The 19776-nt window shown below is 37.5% G+C and overlaps 1 protein-coding gene and 1 long non-coding RNA gene across 2 annotated transcripts in view; one reads left to right on the top strand and one right to left on the bottom strand.

The window, feature by feature from the left end:
- Positions 1 to 19776, top strand: part of exoc6b (exocyst complex component 6B) — a 252990-nt gene that overhangs the window by 141384 nt on the left and 91830 nt on the right. The window contains 2 exon segments of the mRNA XM_030162161.1: positions 1952 to 2086; positions 6527 to 6715. Coding sequence (XP_030018021.1) covers positions 1952 to 2086; positions 6527 to 6715 — 324 coding nt within the window.
- On the bottom strand, positions 10377 to 18405 carry LOC115438532 (uncharacterized). The gene is made up of 3 exons (XR_003938099.1): positions 17981 to 18405; positions 15207 to 15211; positions 10377 to 10387 (listed from the first exon to the last, which is right to left on the bottom strand). It is a non-coding gene; the product is annotated as an uncharacterized LOC115438532 (long non-coding RNA).

Here is a 19776-nt window from a genome sequence, read left to right as displayed (position 1 = left end):
CACAGGGCCTAAATATCCTCCCTTCAAAGTACAGGTGCAACAGTTCTGCCTTTAATCAGTTGTAACCACCTCAGAGATCAAATAAAAAGGTTTCTGAAAATCATCTGGTGACCCCCCACTTTGGGAACCCCTGTACTAGACAATATATTAGAAATATGCATAAGTGTGCACAAATATGGTTTATTCCAATATTTTTTATTGAAGAAAAATAGAACACTTCCAATCAATTCCACTTCCAATTACAATTGACCTTATATATATATGAATGTTTTTATTATTGTGTCTTGCATACAGACATGCCCAGCCCTTCCATGGGCTTATAAGACACCAAAAATACAAACCAAAAATCAAATACCAGACAACAGGCACAATAGATATAAACAAGTCAATGAACTGACCTATTTAAACAAACACATCTGCCGCTTTTTCCAGGCTTTACAAACAAATAATGCTAATTTATATACATTTGAACTAAACAACAATTTCATCTTATCATCATCAGTGCTCCAGAACAGATCAGGATCTCGGATAAACATGTCATCAAACAGAGGCTCTCAGTTCATCATGTAGACGACAATACAGAAGAAAATGTCATTCATTTTCCACTTCCCCCAAATCACACAGTCCACAAAGTCTGTTTTCTTCTGGGATTTGGGTAAATCTCCCAGTTTCTAAGGCCAAGGGAAGGATTCCTGTACACAACTGATGTATATATATATATATGTGTATATATATATATATATATATATATATATATATATATATATATATATATATATATGTATATATATATATATATATATATATATATATATATGTATATGTATATATATATATGTGTGTGTGTGTGTATGTATATGCATACAAAAACAACAAATGAAATAGCAGTCTTAATAAAATAAATAAATTGCCCCCCCTCACAGCAAAACCCTGCCCCACCCCAGTTCAAAGTAATGGTTACTTATGTTTTATAAAGTACAACAGGCACACATTCAGTCGGGCGATACCTCTGTGCAAAAATCTAGTTGTGTGTAATTATAATTATGAGGTTATAAGGAAATGAGGTTATTGGGAAAAGCCTGATCCCCTCAGCCATAGCCACCCTAAACACCAGGCCCCTCTGACAGGCTGACCAGTCTGCAACTGTCATTCCATCAATGTCTCTTTTCGTTATGTCTGCCCCTACTGTTGTTGTTGTCATCTGTGTTGTATAATGTTACTGTCTTTTTTTTTTTTTTCTTGTAATGTTATGTTATCTTTTTCTTGTATGTTATGTAATGTCTTTTTCCTGTAATGTTTTCAGTCAGTGAAGATGAATTTCCCCACGGGGACCAATAAATTAAATCTAGTCTAATCTAATCTAATCTAATCTAAGGCGGTAATTAGTCATGAATGTGACTACTGCAAAATCCTACATGCTAATTTTATATCACATGAACAGTTCATATCATGAATTGTTCAGTTCAGGAAGTTTCATGTAACTGGAGCAGACTTCATCCTATTTGACGATGTTCTTCGTTCATTCAGAGCTGTCGTTCAAACAATCCCTGTTCAATTATAGTTTCAAGTTTCAGTTTATAGTTTCAAGTTTATTTGTCATGTGCATTCAGGGTACAAGTGCCATGGCAGTTACCAACTCTATTCTTGGCTGGTTTCTGTTCAATTCATGTGCCTTTCCTGCATGGACATATTGTATGGCTGCAAGTCATGTTTATTCTCATTATCATTCAGATTTATTTTGACAATGAAAGTTAATATTTTCTTCCAAACTTTTGTCAGAGGAATGTCATATAAAGTCTGAATCTGTGAACTGTAGTTAAATGACAGTTGGTGTTCTTTTTGCAGCTCTGTGTACTCGTATAGAAGCCGTGGTTGGTTTGGCGCTTTGTTTGATGACCACATGTACGTCAGATGTGTCAGTAGTCAGTTTGTCCTGTGTCCGTGTGTCCAGCTGGTGCAGGTGATCATCAACACCACCCACCTGGAGCACTGCTGCCACTTCCTGGAGGAGTTTATATCCAACATCACCAACGTCCCTCCAGACACTGTCAATGCCACCAAACTGTACGGAACCTCCACCTTTAAGGTACTCCTAAAAAAATGACCTCAAGTATTTGCTCTTTTTTTCTGCATCACCCTTTTTTACCCACCTTCATCTTTCCTTTATCTTCTTGATTGTTTTTTTTCTTGTTCGTATTTTTTTGCTGTTTTTTTTTTCCATTCAGTCACTTCCTTTGTTCCTTTTTTTTCTTTTTCATTCTGTTCATTCACTTTAGATTTTATTCACAAAATTTCTGTATACCGTACTTTCTGGACTATAAACCACTACTACTTTCTCGTTTTGAACCCTGCAGCTTATACAACAATGCAGCTTGAGTATAGATTTATACGGGCTAACGGCCTCCAGGGGGCGCTCTAGCAGGAAGCGCAAAAGTGAGACAGACCGGTGGAAGAGGTGATGAAGAGGAGAAGGTTTAATCTTAACTTTTAACAAGCATTTTGCATGTAATGTACAAACCCTCATCATGGAAAACACACGAAAAATTGCATATTTTGCAGCTTTCTGTGTAAATATCTCATGTCACAACGTGGACACCTGTGGCTTATAGTCAGGTGTGGCTTACAGCCCAGAAAGTACAGTACTCTGTGTTCTTCATACATGAATTTCTATGGTGGTGAAAGACTGAATAATTAGAATTTTCTGCAATATTAATGTTCACTTTAACACAAACAGTGTTTCACAAAGCATCAAAATGGTATGAGGTGTGTCCCTGACAAATAATAGCTTTTGTGGGAATCTTAAGACAATATGGGAGAAGGATCTGGGCTGCACAGTGGATGAGATCCTTTTTTTTTTTCTCTCCATTTGGAGAGGTGCTTTACAACAGACATTTAAGCACATTTGTACCATATCTGAAAAATCAACAATGGTAAAACAATGAAATTTAACATACACGTTCCATATACGTTCTCTGTTTAAAAAACAAAAAAACAAAACAACGACATCTGTTCTTAAAGTAAGTCTTCCCCTCTTTTTTTCAATACAAATTTTGTTAAACATACCTTAGAATAAAAAGATGTCACATTTTCCCCTTATTTCCATTATTCCAAACTCCATACAAGTTTCAGCTCCAGTTCATTCAACCAGTTCAATTACAACTTGTCATTTCCAGTTAAATTAAATCTGGCCGCAATGGGGTGAATATATAGAAGTCCATTTTGACCACATTTCCATAAATTTATCCTGTTTTACTTCTAATGAAAAAGACAGTTTCTCCATTCCATAGATTTCATAGATTAGTTTTAACCAGTCCTTGTGTTGCGGTGCATCTGGTTGGAGCCACTTCCTCGTCAGAGATTTTTTCCCTCCAATAAGTAGTCCTCTTATTAAATATTTGTCTCCTTTAGTTTGAATGTTCTGCGTCATGGCAGATGAGATCCTTTCCAACACCGAAGAATTTATTAGAGGCCAGAAGTACATTTGTTCAGTGTAAAATAATTCACAGATACTATTTCACTCCAGCAAGACTTAATAGATCGGGCCTGATCGAAAATGGAAATGTAAGAGAGAATGTGACACATGCATTCATGTTCTGTGGGGGTGTCCCATGGTCTCCCCCCTGTGGAAGGATGTTCTCAAATATAAGAGTAGATGGTTGAAACCTGAACTACCCAGGTCCCCAGGACTATAGGCCCTTTTCCACCAAAAGCCCAGGAACTTATTTACCAGGAACTTACTTAGGTAAAAGAGTTCCTGGTAATTGCATTTCCATCACACCTCAAAGTTCAGGGTCATTTATTCAGATCAAGTTGATGATGTATGAGGGAGCAGTAACAGAAACTGCAGTTCAGTTCATGTCCATTCACGAACTCAGCTCTAGTTCAATAAAATGACACAGTACTGTAAGTGGACAGTTTGGGTTTAACGTTTTACTGGTTGTTGAATCACTTAATCCATCTGGAATACATTTTAAATGAAGTTAACCATCATTACATATCCTTAATTTGTATTTAAAAATGGTCGAACATGTATTTTCAACTTCTCATTCCTTAAACTAAATCACATCTAAGTTTTACTGAGATGGATGGTTCTGTTTCATTTCTATTGTTTTATAGATATAGTCCAGGTTCACCCCTAAAGTCACACACATTTACTCAAATGCCTGCATTTAATTCGATTGCATATTACTTATAAAAGTACTTATACTCTACTGATATTTTGATGCCTTCTAAATGAACAGACAGTATTGGATTAGATTTTTTTTATTAAAAATTGAAACAAAACAAAAGGTGCAAAAAAGGTGCCTTGAGATGAAAAGGAAAATAAACACATGTGAAAGGTTCAAGCTTCTGGACCAGGGTCTGGACCAGTTGGTCCAGGGCAGCCGATCTGGAACTCCACCTCCCTACCAGGAACGTCTTCGGGGCAAGTTCGGGGCCAGGGGAAAGTTATTTACCCGGGTAATTTTTGGGGCAAACACAGCGGGGCTTTTGAAAGTTCAGGGTAATGCTCAAAGTTCCTGCAGAAGTTCCTTCAGTGGAAAAGGGCCTTATGTCTGCTGGGTGACAGAACAGAAGTGAAATATTTAGATGCATTTTTATTTAAAATTGTTCAAACTGGCATGATGACCTGTGCCAGAATGATTTTGAGGTGTTGGAAGGAACCTCATACTCCCACAGTGAATATGTGGAAGATTCAAATGACAGAAACATGTGCATACAAGAAGATGGTGGAGAAACTGAATGGAGCAAGTGACACAGTTAACCAACACTGGGATGGTTTTAGTACATTTATATCTGGGGAATTCGACCCAACCCTGTAAAAGTTAAGGATGATAGTGCATGTAAAGGTCTGTTAATATCTGCCCAATAGCCTGTCCTTTTACCGTATTTTCCGGACTATAGAGTGCACCTGAATATAAGCCACACCCACCAAATTTTAAAAGAAAAAAATATTTGTACATATATAGGCCATGGTTATTATCATTAAGGAAAACTAACGAAATGATGAAAACTAGAATTGAAAAAACATTTTCGTTAACTGAAATAAATTAAAACTATAAGTCAAAGAAAAAATAATAACTAACTGAAACTGTATTGTGTGTTTACAAAACTAACTAAAACATATAAAAATTATGGATAAAATTCCCTTTGTTTTCATCTTTGACAGCGTCTGATTGATATGAAATTGATTTATTTCCCTCAAGCAATTTTAGCTGCTGGCACCATATGATATTTAAGGGTCCGTCACTTGTGTTCACTTGTGGTTTCCAGTCGTCTTCTGGTCCCCACTCTACCTGGAAACATGGAGACTAAAGTTGGGAGAAAGCAGCAGAGTCCTGTCTGGGATTTATTTGAATATGAAGGCGAAGAAGAGAAAAGATACAAAAAACAAAAGCTAAAATAAAACTAAGCATTTAGAAAATAATGAAAACTAATAAAAACTAGCAAACCTGCTCTAAAAACTAATTAAAACTAACTGAATTAGAGGAAAAAAAAGTCAAAACTGAGTAAAAATAAACTATAATGAAAAATCCAAAACTACTATAACCTTGATAGGCCGCGCCTGACTATAAGCCGCAGGTGCCCACATTGTGACATGAGATATTTCCACAGACAGAATATTTAAATACTTATTTCCATCCCTTCACTGCTTTTTTCCAAACAGTGGCTGTAACACAGCAGTACAACAGCAGGAACAGGCTGGTTCAAAAACCCAGAAATGTCATGTATCTGTATCTTCATCTTCCTTCTGCTCATTAAACCACTGCAGTCGTCTTCTTCAGTGTTCTTCAGTTGAACAGCCTCAAAGGCTCCGTCACACTCCTTCTCCATCTCTCTTCCGTTGTCTCTCATTGTCTCTTCTGTGCTGCAGCTCTATTTCCGTCTTTACAGACACATTGATTGGTTTGAACTTCATCATATGCATTTCTTCGTGTGTTTTCCATGATGAGGGTTTGTGCAAATGATTGTTCAAAGTTCAGCTTCAAACTTCTCCTCTTCATCACCTCTTCCACCTGTCTGTCTCGCTTTTGTGCTTCCTGCTAGAGCGCCCCCTGGAGGACATTAGCCCCTAAAAATCTATACCGGAGCCGCATCGTTGTATAAGCCACATGGTTCAAAGAGTGAGAAAATAGTAGTGGCTTATAGTCCAGAATGTACGGTACATTTGGAAAATTAAATGAATTTGAATAAACACCTACTTCACAATTATTTAAAGTGTATATGCATTTATTTGAGACACCCTGGATATCTGGAAATTTGACCCAACCCTGTAAAGATTAAGGATGGTACTGCAATATCCATAGATGCCTGCTTTTCTCATGTTAATAAATGTCTCTGTTAATACCTGCCTAATAGCCTGTCCTTATGTATATTTTTGTTTGTTTGTCTTATTCTGTTTTGTCTATCAGTTGGATGGACGTTGCTGTATTATTGTTAAAAATGTTAAAAATTCAATAAAAAGTTTTAATTATTAAAAACAAAAGTTCACTGTAACGCAATATATTGATCATGCTTATTTTAGGACGCTCGTCATGCAGCAGAAGCCGAGATCTACACCAGTCTGAACGCCAAGATTGACCAGTTCCTGCAACTGGCTGATTATGATTGGACGGCACCGGTGCAAGGGGGCGGGACTCTGGCCCCCAGCGACTACCTGACTGACCTGATCGCCTTCCTGAGGAGCACCTTCAGTGTCTTCACCAACTTGCCTGTGAGTACACGATGCAAAAGCCCTGTACGGCCCTGCAGTCACTGCTGTATCAGCACACATGGACATACATTTTTAAGAATGTTATAATAGTATTTAATCATTATTCATTAAACAACTTAGCACTTTAGATTACATTCTTGTCCCGAGCCGAATGCCATGACATTTAGTTCTGTATACACTTTGTGCGTACCTGAATGACAATAAAGTTAGTCTAAATCTAAGTGTTTAGACTGCCATTAGTGGCAGAGCCTGCTTCAGCATTTGCTCAGACACATTCAGATATTTCCAGATAGCTTGGCTCTGTGTCTCACGTTACGACTAGGGCTGTGTATTGTCAAGAATCTGGCGATACAATACAAATCACAATACTAGGATCACGATACGATATATCACAATATATCATAATACTGTTCATATGGCAATATTTTTTGTTTCATTTCTTTTTTTAAAAGATTATTTTCTGGAAAAACTAATAGTGCAGCATTTGGATAAATAAAGTTTTAACACGCGGCTTTACAAGTACAAAAAAACCCACACAAATAAATAAATAATGTTTTACAGACATAACGGTTTCAGATCCTGCTTAAATGTTCGTATTCTATTGCGAAAAGAATCCATATTGTTCAGTCCCTAAATCATCCAACATCAGAGCATTATTTTTGTGCATTCCCAATCAAAGAAAACAAACAATTACCTCTTTCAGACAGGAAAAAGTGTTTTTAGGATGCTTGAATTATCCATTATTTAACAAAACAACGTTATCAGTTTCAAAAAACTACATTTATGACCTGCAATATTACAATAGTACTTTGGAAGTAAACAAATGAGAACAAAAAACCCATGTGAATATAGAAATAAAAGAGTAAAATACCGATGCGAATATAGAAATAAGAGTAAAATACCCATGTGAATATAGAAATAAAAGAGTAAAATACCCATGTGAATATAGAAATAAGAGTAAAATACCCATGTGAATATAGAAATAAAAGAGTAAAATACCCATGTGAATATAGAAATAAGAGTAAAATACCCATGTGAATATAGAAATAAAAGAGTAAAATACCCATGTGAATATAGAAATAAAAGAGTAAAATACCCATGTGAATATAGAAATAAAAGAGTAAAATACCCATGTGAATATAGAAATAAAGAAGTAAAATACCCATGTGAATATAGAAATAAAAGTAAAATACCCATGTGAATATAGAAATAAAAGAGTAAAATACCCAAGTGAATATAGAAATAAAAGTAAAATACCCATGTGAATATAGAAATAAATGAGTAAAATACCCATGTGAATATAGAAATAAAGAAGTAAAATACCCATGTGAATATAGAAATAAATGAGTAAAATACCCATGTGAATATAGAAATAAAAGAGTAAAATACCCATGTGAATATAGAAATAAATGAGTAAAATACCCATGTGAATATAGAAATAAAGGAGTAAAATACCCATGTGAATATAGAAATAAAGGAGTAAAATACCCATGTGAATATAGAAATAAAGGAGTAAAATACCCATGTGAATATAGAAATAAAGAAGTAAAATACCCATGTGAATATAGAAATAAAAGAGTAAAATACCCATGTGAATATAGAAATAAATGAGTAAAATACCCATGTGAATATAGAAATAAATGAGTAAAATACCCATGTGAATATAGAAATAAAAGAGTAAAATACCCATGTGAATATAGAAATAAAAGAGTAAAATACCCATGTGAATATAGAAATAAAAGAGTAAAATACCCATGTGAATATAGAAATAAAAGAGTAAAATACCCATGTGAATATAGAAATAAATGAGTAAAATACCCATGTGAATATAGAAATAAAAGAGTAAAATACCCATGTGAATATAGAAATAAAAGAGTAAAATACCCATGTGAATATAGAAATAAAGGAGTAAAATACCCATGTGAATATAGAAATAAAGGAGTAAAATACCCATGTGAATATAGAAATAAAGGAGTAAAATACCCATGTGACTATAGAAATAAATGAGTAAAATACCCATGTGAATATAGAAATAAAAGAGTAAAATACCCATGTGAATATAGAAATAAAGAAGTAAAATACCCATGTGAATATAGAAATAAAAGAGTAAAATACCCATGTGAATATAGAAATAAAAGAGCTGGAAAAGCTAAAACAAAAATGAACCTACGCCATATCTGCATTTGAATAAATACCTAAAAAATATCAATACAGTAGTTTTTAATATAGATACAGTGTCATGAAGTGAAATATCGTGATATGTTGCGATACCGATATTTTCTTACACCCCTGGTTACGACACGGTGACACATGTGGCTCCTAGGGATGTAACAATATGAAAATTTCCTATCACGGTTATTGTGACCAAAATTACAGTTATCACTATAATCACAGTTATCATTATTATCACGGTATTGTTGTAATGTGTTCAAAATGTTCAAAAACTACTTATACACACACTGAAATAATGTAACCATGTTGCATTTTGAAAAAAACAAAAAAAAAAAACAACAAATAAATAACACACACAATGTACTTTCTGTGGCAGAAACATTAAAATATTAACGTGTCAACATCAAACATACAAATTAAAGATAGCACCTTATGGCCATAAGAGATATCTGCACCAGGGGTGGAAATTCATAGGATTTTATCAATATTAATGTTATTGTGGATTCTGTTTACCAATCCAATTCCTTATCAAGTCTCCTATCGATTCCTAAATGTTTTTTTGAGTGGGGAAAAAAGGAGTTGGACAGATCTCTGCTGGATGAGGATCTGAAGCAGTGGGGGCGGGGAGGGTTTTACAGTAGCGTGGACTGCTTCGTGCGCGCGCACACTCGAATGAACCGGGTCTGTGCGCTCACTCACTCGCTCGGACGGACCCGGGTCCGTGCGCACGTAATCGGACGGACGGGGTCCTTGCTGGAGCCCATTATCCCCAAACTCTGGAGCTGTGTCCATGCAGGTGCCTCCACCATGTTTTCAGAAGCCAAACATTACAAACTGCATACGCACGCCTGGAGTGCCTCTGCTTGACCAGGAAACGAAGAGCATCACCGTGATTTTCAAAGTGCGGTAATCGAACACGGTTATCACAATAATTAGAATTTAAACAGTAATACTAACTGTCAGAAATTTTACTGCACTTTATCATTATACTGGTAATTGTTACATCCCTAGTGGCTACGTATTGACCAATCTGGATCACCCAATCTGTGATCTGCATTTGGATCCTCTGCGAAGGTGATACTATACTATAAATACTGTCCCATAGTGTCTGATGGGCCCTGTTTTCACACAGTGGAAACAATGAAAAAAAAAGGAATACAACTTTAGGTATTAAATAAAAGAAAAAATACTCAGTAAAGATGTATGTACAAAATAGAGCATGTACAAATGAAAGTACTGGATGACATAAAAGTAATGACATGTTCCGCTCTACTCAAGCAGTCTTTACATTTGTAAGTTGATCGTTAAAGGGTTTATGTCAGTATGGTTTTGTACAGACCAAAGAGCTTTAGAATGTGTCATATTTATCACAGCCTTGGGTTTAGCGTCACTGACATATAGAGCCTGTCCACACAACAACAAAAGTATGACAATCCGCAAAAGACAGAAATTGGAGCGCCATCCTCCTAGTTTGTGGACGACTCCTTCCACCTTCTGAACCTCCTCAGTAGACTTTTTTTTTTTTGTTTCATATTTTTATTGACGTGTATACAAGAGAATTAAAGGTACATACCAATATCATGGCAAACTGATGTCAACATTAACCAGGTTTGTAAACACCATTACTTTTAGATTTGCATATTTTTAGGAACAAATAACAATGAAACCCGACAAACAATACAATGAAAAGAATACTAAGACATAGTCTGAATAAAATAATTAAATTGTTGACATAAACATTAGAAAATACATAAATAAATAATAATAATGAAAAAGAAAAAAAAAAAAAGGAGGGGGGGTTTCATTGTCTCAAAAAAATCCATAAACGGTTGCCATTCATTGTAGAATTTGTTCACGTTTCTCCGTTTTGAATATGTAATTTTCTCTACTTTTAAAAAGGACATAACCTCATTAATCCATTGTGTGCTGGATGGCTGTGGTAGATTTCCAATTAAGAAGGAGGTGGCACTTAGTAGATATTTGAGTAGATCCTCAGTTATGGTCACTGAACTAACTCTGACCATCAGTCTACTGTTACCGTAACGACACCAGCTCTGGCATGGACCGTGTATATGTAATGGATGAAATGATGTAAGATGTAAAGAGGCGGGGCCGGTGACCTCTAATCGAACCCACCACCAGGGGGCCGTTGAGTTGCCCCTGGTGTTGCTGTTTTGTGCAGCTCATATTGCTGACATGTGGGTGTCATGGTTACATAAGCTGCACTGGGCAGTCCCTCTGCTTGTTGGCATGACACATCACAGGGCAGGACAATCTGCTTTAGTCGGTCATAGTATGAGCTTGTTACGGGTTAGATCGTTAACATGGGGTCCAGTAAGCTCATTAAAGGGTGAGCTGGTCAGGTCAGCAGGCCCAGATTACACAGCAGCTCAGGCTGTTGACTTCACAGCCCTGCTCCAATCACATTATACAGACATGCACACAGCAGCCTGGAGTTTATACTGCAGTCACAGCATTCAAACACAGCACATCCCACCGTCCTGCAGGGTCCTTGTCCTCGTCACTGCCGTCCTCTGTATTAGACCTTATGAAGGAAAGGAAAGACTTTTTTTAATTGTCACTAATTAGGGGTGTGTATTGGCAAGAATCTGGTGATACGATACAAATCACAATTCTAGGATCACGATACGATATATCATGATACTGTTAACCTCCTCAGACCCACTGCCCACATTTGTGGACAAGAGTTTCTCAACTTTATACGAAAAAAAGAAGAAAACTGTCCACCGCAAAGGACATTCCATAAAAATTTAAAAAAACTGCATCTGAAAAAACTGTTGCATCGTGATGTTTCCGATATAGGCACGTATTTAATAAAAAAATTTAAAAAAAGAACTTGTCCTTTGCTGACATTTCCTGGGTCTTAGGAGGTTAAAAAGGAAATTTTTTGTTTCTTTTTAAAAAATGATTATCTCCTGGAAGAACTGAATTACACCAGAAATCTGCACAAACACTAAACACATTTTTATTTGATCCCAACAGGATCTAATGCTACAAAATCACGAAATGTTCCTGTGTTCAAACTGAACTTATGTTTTACAGACATTACAGTTGAAGCTCCTGCTCAAATGTTCATATTCTATTAGTTCAGAACTAACATCAGAACATTATTTTGTCTCAACAAAGGAACTACCATCTGCCTCTCAGACAGTAAAAAGTGCTTTTAGGATGATTCCAATAACTATTATTTAATAAAACAGTGTTAAATAATAATAAATAATGTAAACAATAAAAAAAAAAACAAAAAACAAAAATGAACCTCTGCCATATCTACATTTGAATAAATACCTTAAAATGTCGATACAGTAATTTTTAATAACAATACAGTATTGTGAAATAAAATATCACGATATATTGCAGAACTGATATTTTCTAACACCCCTATCACTAATGTAAACTTTAATTTTAGAGGTGAAAATATTATAACCATGACTGTAAAAGGCTGATACATTGATAACTTTTTATATGATCATGTGTCCAGTTTATAAGACAATTAGGCTAATTAATCAAAATATAGAGTAGAATTGTGTGTGGGTGTGTGTGCGTGTGTGTGTAGTAGTGTGTGTGTGTGTGTGTGTGTGTGTGTGTGTGTGTGTGTGTGGGTGGTGGAGGGGTTGTGTGAATTTATGTACTTTTAAATAAATAAACCCGTGCTAAGTCTTGTCATAAATGTTCAGTCATATTCATTTACTTCACCTTGCCCGTCACCTAAATCACCTTCTCCTGTAGTTATTGCACATTTAACATTGTCGTGTTGCCATTTTAAACACCACCTCTGTAGTTAAATGAATGAAGGTACATTCACAAATGTATGTCACAGCTGGTGGCAATGAAAAAAAAAATTTAAAAATTAAATGAAGGCTACTGTTAACTGCAAACATTTGTAATTTGTTGGGAATTTCCCATTTTGAATAGCTCAGTTTGAAGGTTTATTTTCATGTATTGTGTTGTATAGATCTTTGCTTCATTCAATATTAATTAAAAATGATGATAATAGTGATCAAGTGGTGAATGGATGTATTTATGTCCACAGCCTCCAGTGAACATGCATGTTCCTGCTTTGTTCTTGTTGGATAACTTGAAGCACAGACAGTTCCCATAAAAGTGACTACACACGCACACACACACACACACACACACACACACACACACACACAGTGGGGTTCATTTTAACATGATTGCACACACAGATTTGGTGAGAGCAGGTCACAAGGCCATAAGGCCACACACCACACGGTGGTTGAGCTAAGTGTTTTCCAGCACTTCTAAGCAGCTTTTCTTACACTCCCATGAGCCCCGGATGTGACCCCGTCACACACACTTCAACACACACACACTCATACAGCGCAGGGCCTCCTAAGTAGATCAGATGCTATGGATCTAAAAAGCTGGGTGGCATGACCCTCTGAAATAAGATGTGGTCGTATAAAGAGTGGAGTTCCACTGAGCTGAAGTAGATGTCACTGAAGACAAACACAAGAACCAGAAGTAGAGTTAAAGAAGTGTTTTTCATACTGTTAGTTCATCCACTGCTTTTACTGTGTTCTGTATTCTAAGTTCATCCTCTGGGTAATGTGATGTATTCAGCAAAATAACTTGGTTTCAACAACTTAACTGTCCAGACAAATCAGTTTTATTTCTCAGATCAGATCTTTAAGGCAGACTGTTCATACTGTTATTGACAAGAGATCAGATCAGGTGTGTATATATATATATATATATATATATATGTGTGTGTGTGTGTGTGTGTCATCACTGCCCTATCTGTTTGGGTCGATCTAATAACACATGTATGGGGTTAGGTTGGTGTCAAAATATTCATGTGCATAAGATAGAAATGTGTGCATATTAGTCTATAGTTGTTTAAATCATAAATATTTATAAACTGTTGAATGAGTTCAATCGTACGTTAAATGTATTGTGTGTATTTTATCAGAATATGAATGAATAAGTTTTAACATCAAGAATTACAAACAAGAAATGCAACTTTACTATTATTCTTTCCTCATCACAAACACAAATTCCCCAACGTGACTCTACTGTCCAAAATCTGTCCCCACTGTGAATCCGTGGATCCTCTGTTCCAGAAATAATGTCTGTGAAGTGGGGACAGATTTTGGACAGTAGAGTCACGTTGGTGAATTCGTATTTGTGATGGAGAAAAGAACAATCGTACAGTTGTATTTCATAATTCTTGATGTCAAAATGTATTCATTCATATTCTGATAAAATCCACACAATACATTTAATGTACGACTGAACTCATTCAACAGTTTACACAGATTTATTTTTGCACAACTACAGACTAATATGCACACAGATCTGTGTTATGTACTCTAATCCTTCGACATCTTCCTGACCCCATACTGAAGCAGCTTCTCAGATTCACATACGTACCAGTTACACGTTGACACAGTCCCAGCTGAAGGTCTGTTTGTGCTCTGTCTACAGCGTTCTCCTCCATAACACTCTTCTAGTAGCAGCATGGATTCTGCTCATTACTTTGTCACTCTGGAGTTTAGGGGTTCATTGTTTGTCTCCTTATGAGTGTCACAAAAGATGCATAGTTTACTATGGTTTGGTCCTTTGGTCACATGACACTGGCGTTGTCGGTGCCTGAAACAGTATTTTTGTCGAACGGGTCCCAGAGCTAAAACATGTCCCAGCTCCGCCCCCCTGGTGTTGGCGTATGGACAGGACCAACACCACTGTATGGAAACCATGACAACCATAGGACCATGTGACCAGAAGAAGAAATCCAAGGACGGAACCTCCTGCACATACTCAGTGCGTTCTTCTGTGGTTTGAGTGGATCCTGCCATAGGCTCTGTCTGTGTTTGTGGGCAGCGCCGCATATAGGTGTGGACTACATATGACACTGTTGAACCCAGTTGGACCGTTTCCTCCTGGACGCACAGATTTATGGAAACCATACGAGTCTGGACCACAAACTGTTAGAATCTGCAAAGATCCGGTAACTGGTCCCCCGTCCTTGTCCTGGACCCAGATAGACCCACGTGTGATGGTTCTGTCCACAGTACTGCGTCCACAGGGGGACAGGGTACCAGTCTACAGAGGACAGAACCAGGACACTGATTGGACCTGTGATAATAGACACTTGGATAAATAAATCCTTATGCAGTAAACATACACAACTGTTACACTGACCCTTCACTGATCCAACACTGTAACAGTAATAGATGTTTAGTTTAGGTTGTTTATGCTTAAGTAGTTGTTTTAACAGAAATGAAGTACTTGAGGAGGGTTTCACATCCATGTCCCCACTAGAGAAGAAAACACTGGCTTATCCAAGAACTAATAATTCCACTCAGAGTTTAGGGCTGAGTAAATAATCATAACTGAATAGAGCTCATATTTACAGATGGAAGGGGAAAGGCATGAAAAGCCCTCAGGAGTGAAAATAATCATGTGAAAATTAGAGAGGAAATTTTGGACTGGGACCACAGCTCCAGTTTGATGGCGTATAAGCTCCTTGATCAGTTTTCTGCACTCAGAGGGTTTGGCGGCGGCCGCTCTGTGGTGTGTCCAGGATTTACTGAGCTCTTCACGGTGTCTCAGCAGATACCAGATGAAACCAGATTAGCATCATCTCCTGGGCCCATATGCAATAAATACTTTGCACACAGAGGTGGAAGAAGCTGCCAATGTCCTCATGCTGGTTCAGTTCAGGAGCTTTATTTCCATGCAGTCGTTCCACTCCCTCCTTTTCCTTTGACTTTTTCATTTCCCCCATTAATAACACACATATCTCTGTTTTCCCACCTGCTGAACTCACCAGTTTATGTTTCTTGCTGTAGGGAACGCCCATAGAACATGCTACCTTACCGGTGAGTACACTGGGTTGTGTTTGTAACGGAGTGCTGTGTTTTCCAACCCCTGACTGACTTTATAACCCCTGAAGCCTCCTCTATACTCCGCAAGAACAGACACATTTGTTCTCATTCCCAGGGCTGGGAGAAAGAATGACGTCATTTTGTTCTTGCAGCCCTGGTGTGGGACACATCATCCCAGCAGAACGGCAATTGGTCTGAAATTTGAAGTGGATGTGGTTAATGCGGAAACTAGGGATGCACCGATACCACTTTTATACTTACATTTGAGTACTTGCCGATACTGAGTACCAATACGAGTCCTTAACAAACCCATTCCAGTTGTTAGTTCCTTTTGTAAATGTGCTTTATTGTCGTTGTCATTAGTCTGACTGGAACAAAGTGCTGCTACTGACATTTAATGTGTTGGAATGAGCGTTGTCAATTAATCCACCAGGGGGCGCCGCTCTGAATTAACCATACTGGACAAATACCATGAAGAAGAGGAAAGTTTTATGAGAAGAACAAAGTCAGTAATAACAAACATGGAGACGACAGAGGTAACACTACTGTGATACTAATATTGCAGTGTTTTCTCTGGTAAGGTTTAGAAGCTTAGCTTCAGCAGGAAGAGAAAAGAGAAATGAGCCAGAAGTTTGGTTTTCACTTCTGCTGGCGGTGGTCCGCACCGCTCCGTACCCCAATAGTATTATCAGTAGGATGGAAACTGGCCCAACCCTGGGTAGTTGTCCTAAATGTGTCAGTAGTTTTTCTCTAACTCACACAGTGGCTCTTTGAACAGATTCTCTATCTCCGCGGTTCTGCTGGTATTCTCCGTCTGGGTACTCATCCACCAGCACCTGGAAAACGGATGGAATGTACGCAGAGGACGGACAGAACGCTGCGTCTGTATCCGTCTGTGTCTGGAACGTTACTTGCAGTCATCGTTACATTTATCACCGTCATTTATTTAGTTAAATCTCCACACTCTTCACATTCCCCACACATTATTCCTCCTCCTCCTTGTACCTACTGCACTGAACTGGGAATGTCACACGGCCGTAAGTGGTATCGGTGCAGTTGTATCAGATTACTTTTACGAATATGAGTACAAGTACACACACTGAGTATCGGAGCCGATGCCCAATACTGGTATCGGAATCGTTGCATCCCTAGCGGAAGCACCAGAGGACTTCCCAGGTGTTCTGCACTTGAGTCTCTCCTGAAGTATGAAATGTCCTGGTCAAAATGAACTGTGTCGTTCATGCCACCGTGAGAAATTGAACAAAGGACATGTCCTGGTCTACTCTGTTTGGATTTATTTTATAAATAGGTGTGTGTGTGTGTCTCAGTCAAATGCATAATTGTGTCTGTAAACTCCTTTTGGTCCATGTTCGGTGATGCATGACTCAGTTCCTGCAGTAAAACAGTCAGATCCATCATCTCCAAATGGATCCTTTATCCTGATCATGTCTGTAAAACTAAGTCTGAACTCTGTTGGATTCATAAGGACATGATTGACTCAACTGGAAAGGAGTTCCATTAAAGCAGGGGTTTCAAACTCATTTAGTTCAGTTCCACATTCAGCCCAATTTGACCTCCAGTGGGCCAAACCAGTAAAATAACAGTGAAAAAAGTAAACTTATATTATGATCAGGTTTACATCTACAAAGTTTCCTTAAAAATCTAAATAATATGAGCAACTTGAATTGTCATAAGAAAAACAAGTGCAATTTTAACATTTTAATAATTTTCTTCCTCGTTTTATCAGTTTATCATTTACACATGTGCGTTACAATCACACAAAACATTTAGTAACAGGCAGAATATTGGTAAAATTGCATTTATTTTTCTTAAGACATTTCCATTTGTTCATATTTGTTCAGGTTATTCACATTTTTTGTAAAAGTATAGTTTGGTAATGTAAACATTTTCATGTAATTTTACTTTTTTACACCAAAAAAACAAAGAAAATTTGGGGGTGTCATTATTTATAGGTTATTCTGATAATATTTTACTGGTTCTGACCCACTTGAAATCTAATTGGACTGTATGTGTCTGTATGTGGAACCTGAATTAAAATGATTTTAACACCATTGATCGTTAGTATCTTCAGTGTAATTTTTGCATTTCACAAATTCATCCCATGGGCCGGATTGGACCCTTTGGTGGGCCGGATTTGGCCCCCAGGCCGCATGTTTGACACCTGTGCATTAAAGCAACAAATCTGACAAAAAAAAACACCAAACCTGAGTAAATCAGACCTGTTTAGGTGATCAGTTGGATGGTCCGTTCACTTCTCCATGGAATGGATCAGTGTTCAACCTTCTCAGTTGTCCTTCAAATTGAACATGTGTCCCTCCTCGTAGATTCTACAGCTGATAGATTTGATGGATAAATCTAGTGTGTTGAACAGATTTACAACAATAGAATCTCCAAGGGGGACCAGAATGTTCTGTTAGATTTGAAAAGTCCAACCTAAGGATTGGACTGGATTTTCCACCATGATGTTCAAATGAGTTCAGGTCAAAGGTCATGTTTGGTCATTCTATGGAGCTGCAGACAGATTAAAGGCACTATTTCACTATTATATGAATGAATGATAGAAAAGTGGATCCAACTGCATCAGAGCTAGGATGGGATTTAGAGGAAATATTGGTGGTTGAAGGTGATAGAGAGAGAGGGATGGATGGATGGATGGATGGAGAGAGAGAGAGAGAGGGATGCATGGATGGATGGATGGATGGAAAGAGAGAGACGATAGATGGAGAGAGAGAGAGAGGGAGGTAGATAGATAGATAGAAAGAAAGAAAGAAAGAAAGAAAGAAAGAAAGAAAGAAAGAAAGAAAGAAAGAAAGAACCAAACAGGCAGGTTAGTAACCACATTAGCATTAAGGTTAGTTTATTCTGTAAAAAAGAACTTACTAGAAAACTTACTCTAAAAAAACTTCCTGTACACTAATGTAAACAAAACAGTTATAATTTAAAAATCTACAGAAAACTACATGTATTGTCAGTGTACAGTATTTACACAATTCAGGGTGCAGTGATTTAAAGTGATCCAAAGTGATCTAGAGTTCAGCTGCAGCAGCATCTGGAGGTTTAGATAGTTGGAGAAGATCAGACGATGGATCCATCTAGGAATCAAAAAAATCAACTATTTGTGAGTAAGTCTATGACAGTGGGAGGGGTGGGGACAGAAAGGACTCAGCCCTTTTGTCTGTTCTTGTGGAGTATGTAGCGGGCTTAAAACCTCAGTCCAGACCCTCCACCCCAGAGCCAGCATGTGACATGAAAATGCAATGATGCACGTTTGCCTGACTTGTGTTTTTGTGCACAAATGTGTCCCAACCAGTGTGGAAAATAAAAGTAAATCACATGTCCAAGTTGGCCAAGTTTTGTTCTGTGTGGCCTTCAACTGGAAGTCAGACGTTGGCAGGTATGGCTTATATTAGGCAATGTGGTGCTTTAAAAATGAGTTTATTATTAGTCACTATTTATTATTATTATTATTATTAATATGTCTGTTATATCTACATTATAGCCCATTCATTTCATACAGTCACTTTTAATATTGTACAGTCAAAGTTTGGAATTTGTACAGATTAACAGCCCAAGATGCTTAATTTAACAGTCTCACATTTTGGGAACATGTGGACTCATTCAGGGTTTCTGTGGGTTCTTAACTAGTTTAGAATAAGTAAACTGCTGTAGATCTTCACAGGTTTATAAATGGATTGCTGTGTTGAAGGACACAGATTGGTGGAACACACTTGCAGCGTTCTACACTTCCATTCACCCACTGTAAGCCAGTGTGCAACTGCAGACGTGTATATTCTATTTCTACTAGCTTCACTTTGCTTGTGTTTTGATCGTTGGGAAAATGGAGCAAATTAAGAGAAGCTGAGAGAAGTGGACGGACAAACGAGTTCATGTGACAGTAACACCACCAGCCACCTGCTGCCATCATGAGTTCTTCTGTATTCACTTCAGGATCATCACCATAGTTAAAGGTGCGGGAGACTGACAGTCTCATGA

The sequence above is a fragment of the Sphaeramia orbicularis genome, chromosome 18, assembly GCF_902148855.1.
Source record: "Sphaeramia orbicularis chromosome 18, fSphaOr1.1, whole genome shotgun sequence".
NCBI lineage: Eukaryota > Metazoa > Chordata > Actinopteri > Kurtiformes > Apogonidae > Sphaeramia > Sphaeramia orbicularis.
This window is presented reverse-complemented; position numbering and strand designations above follow the sequence as displayed.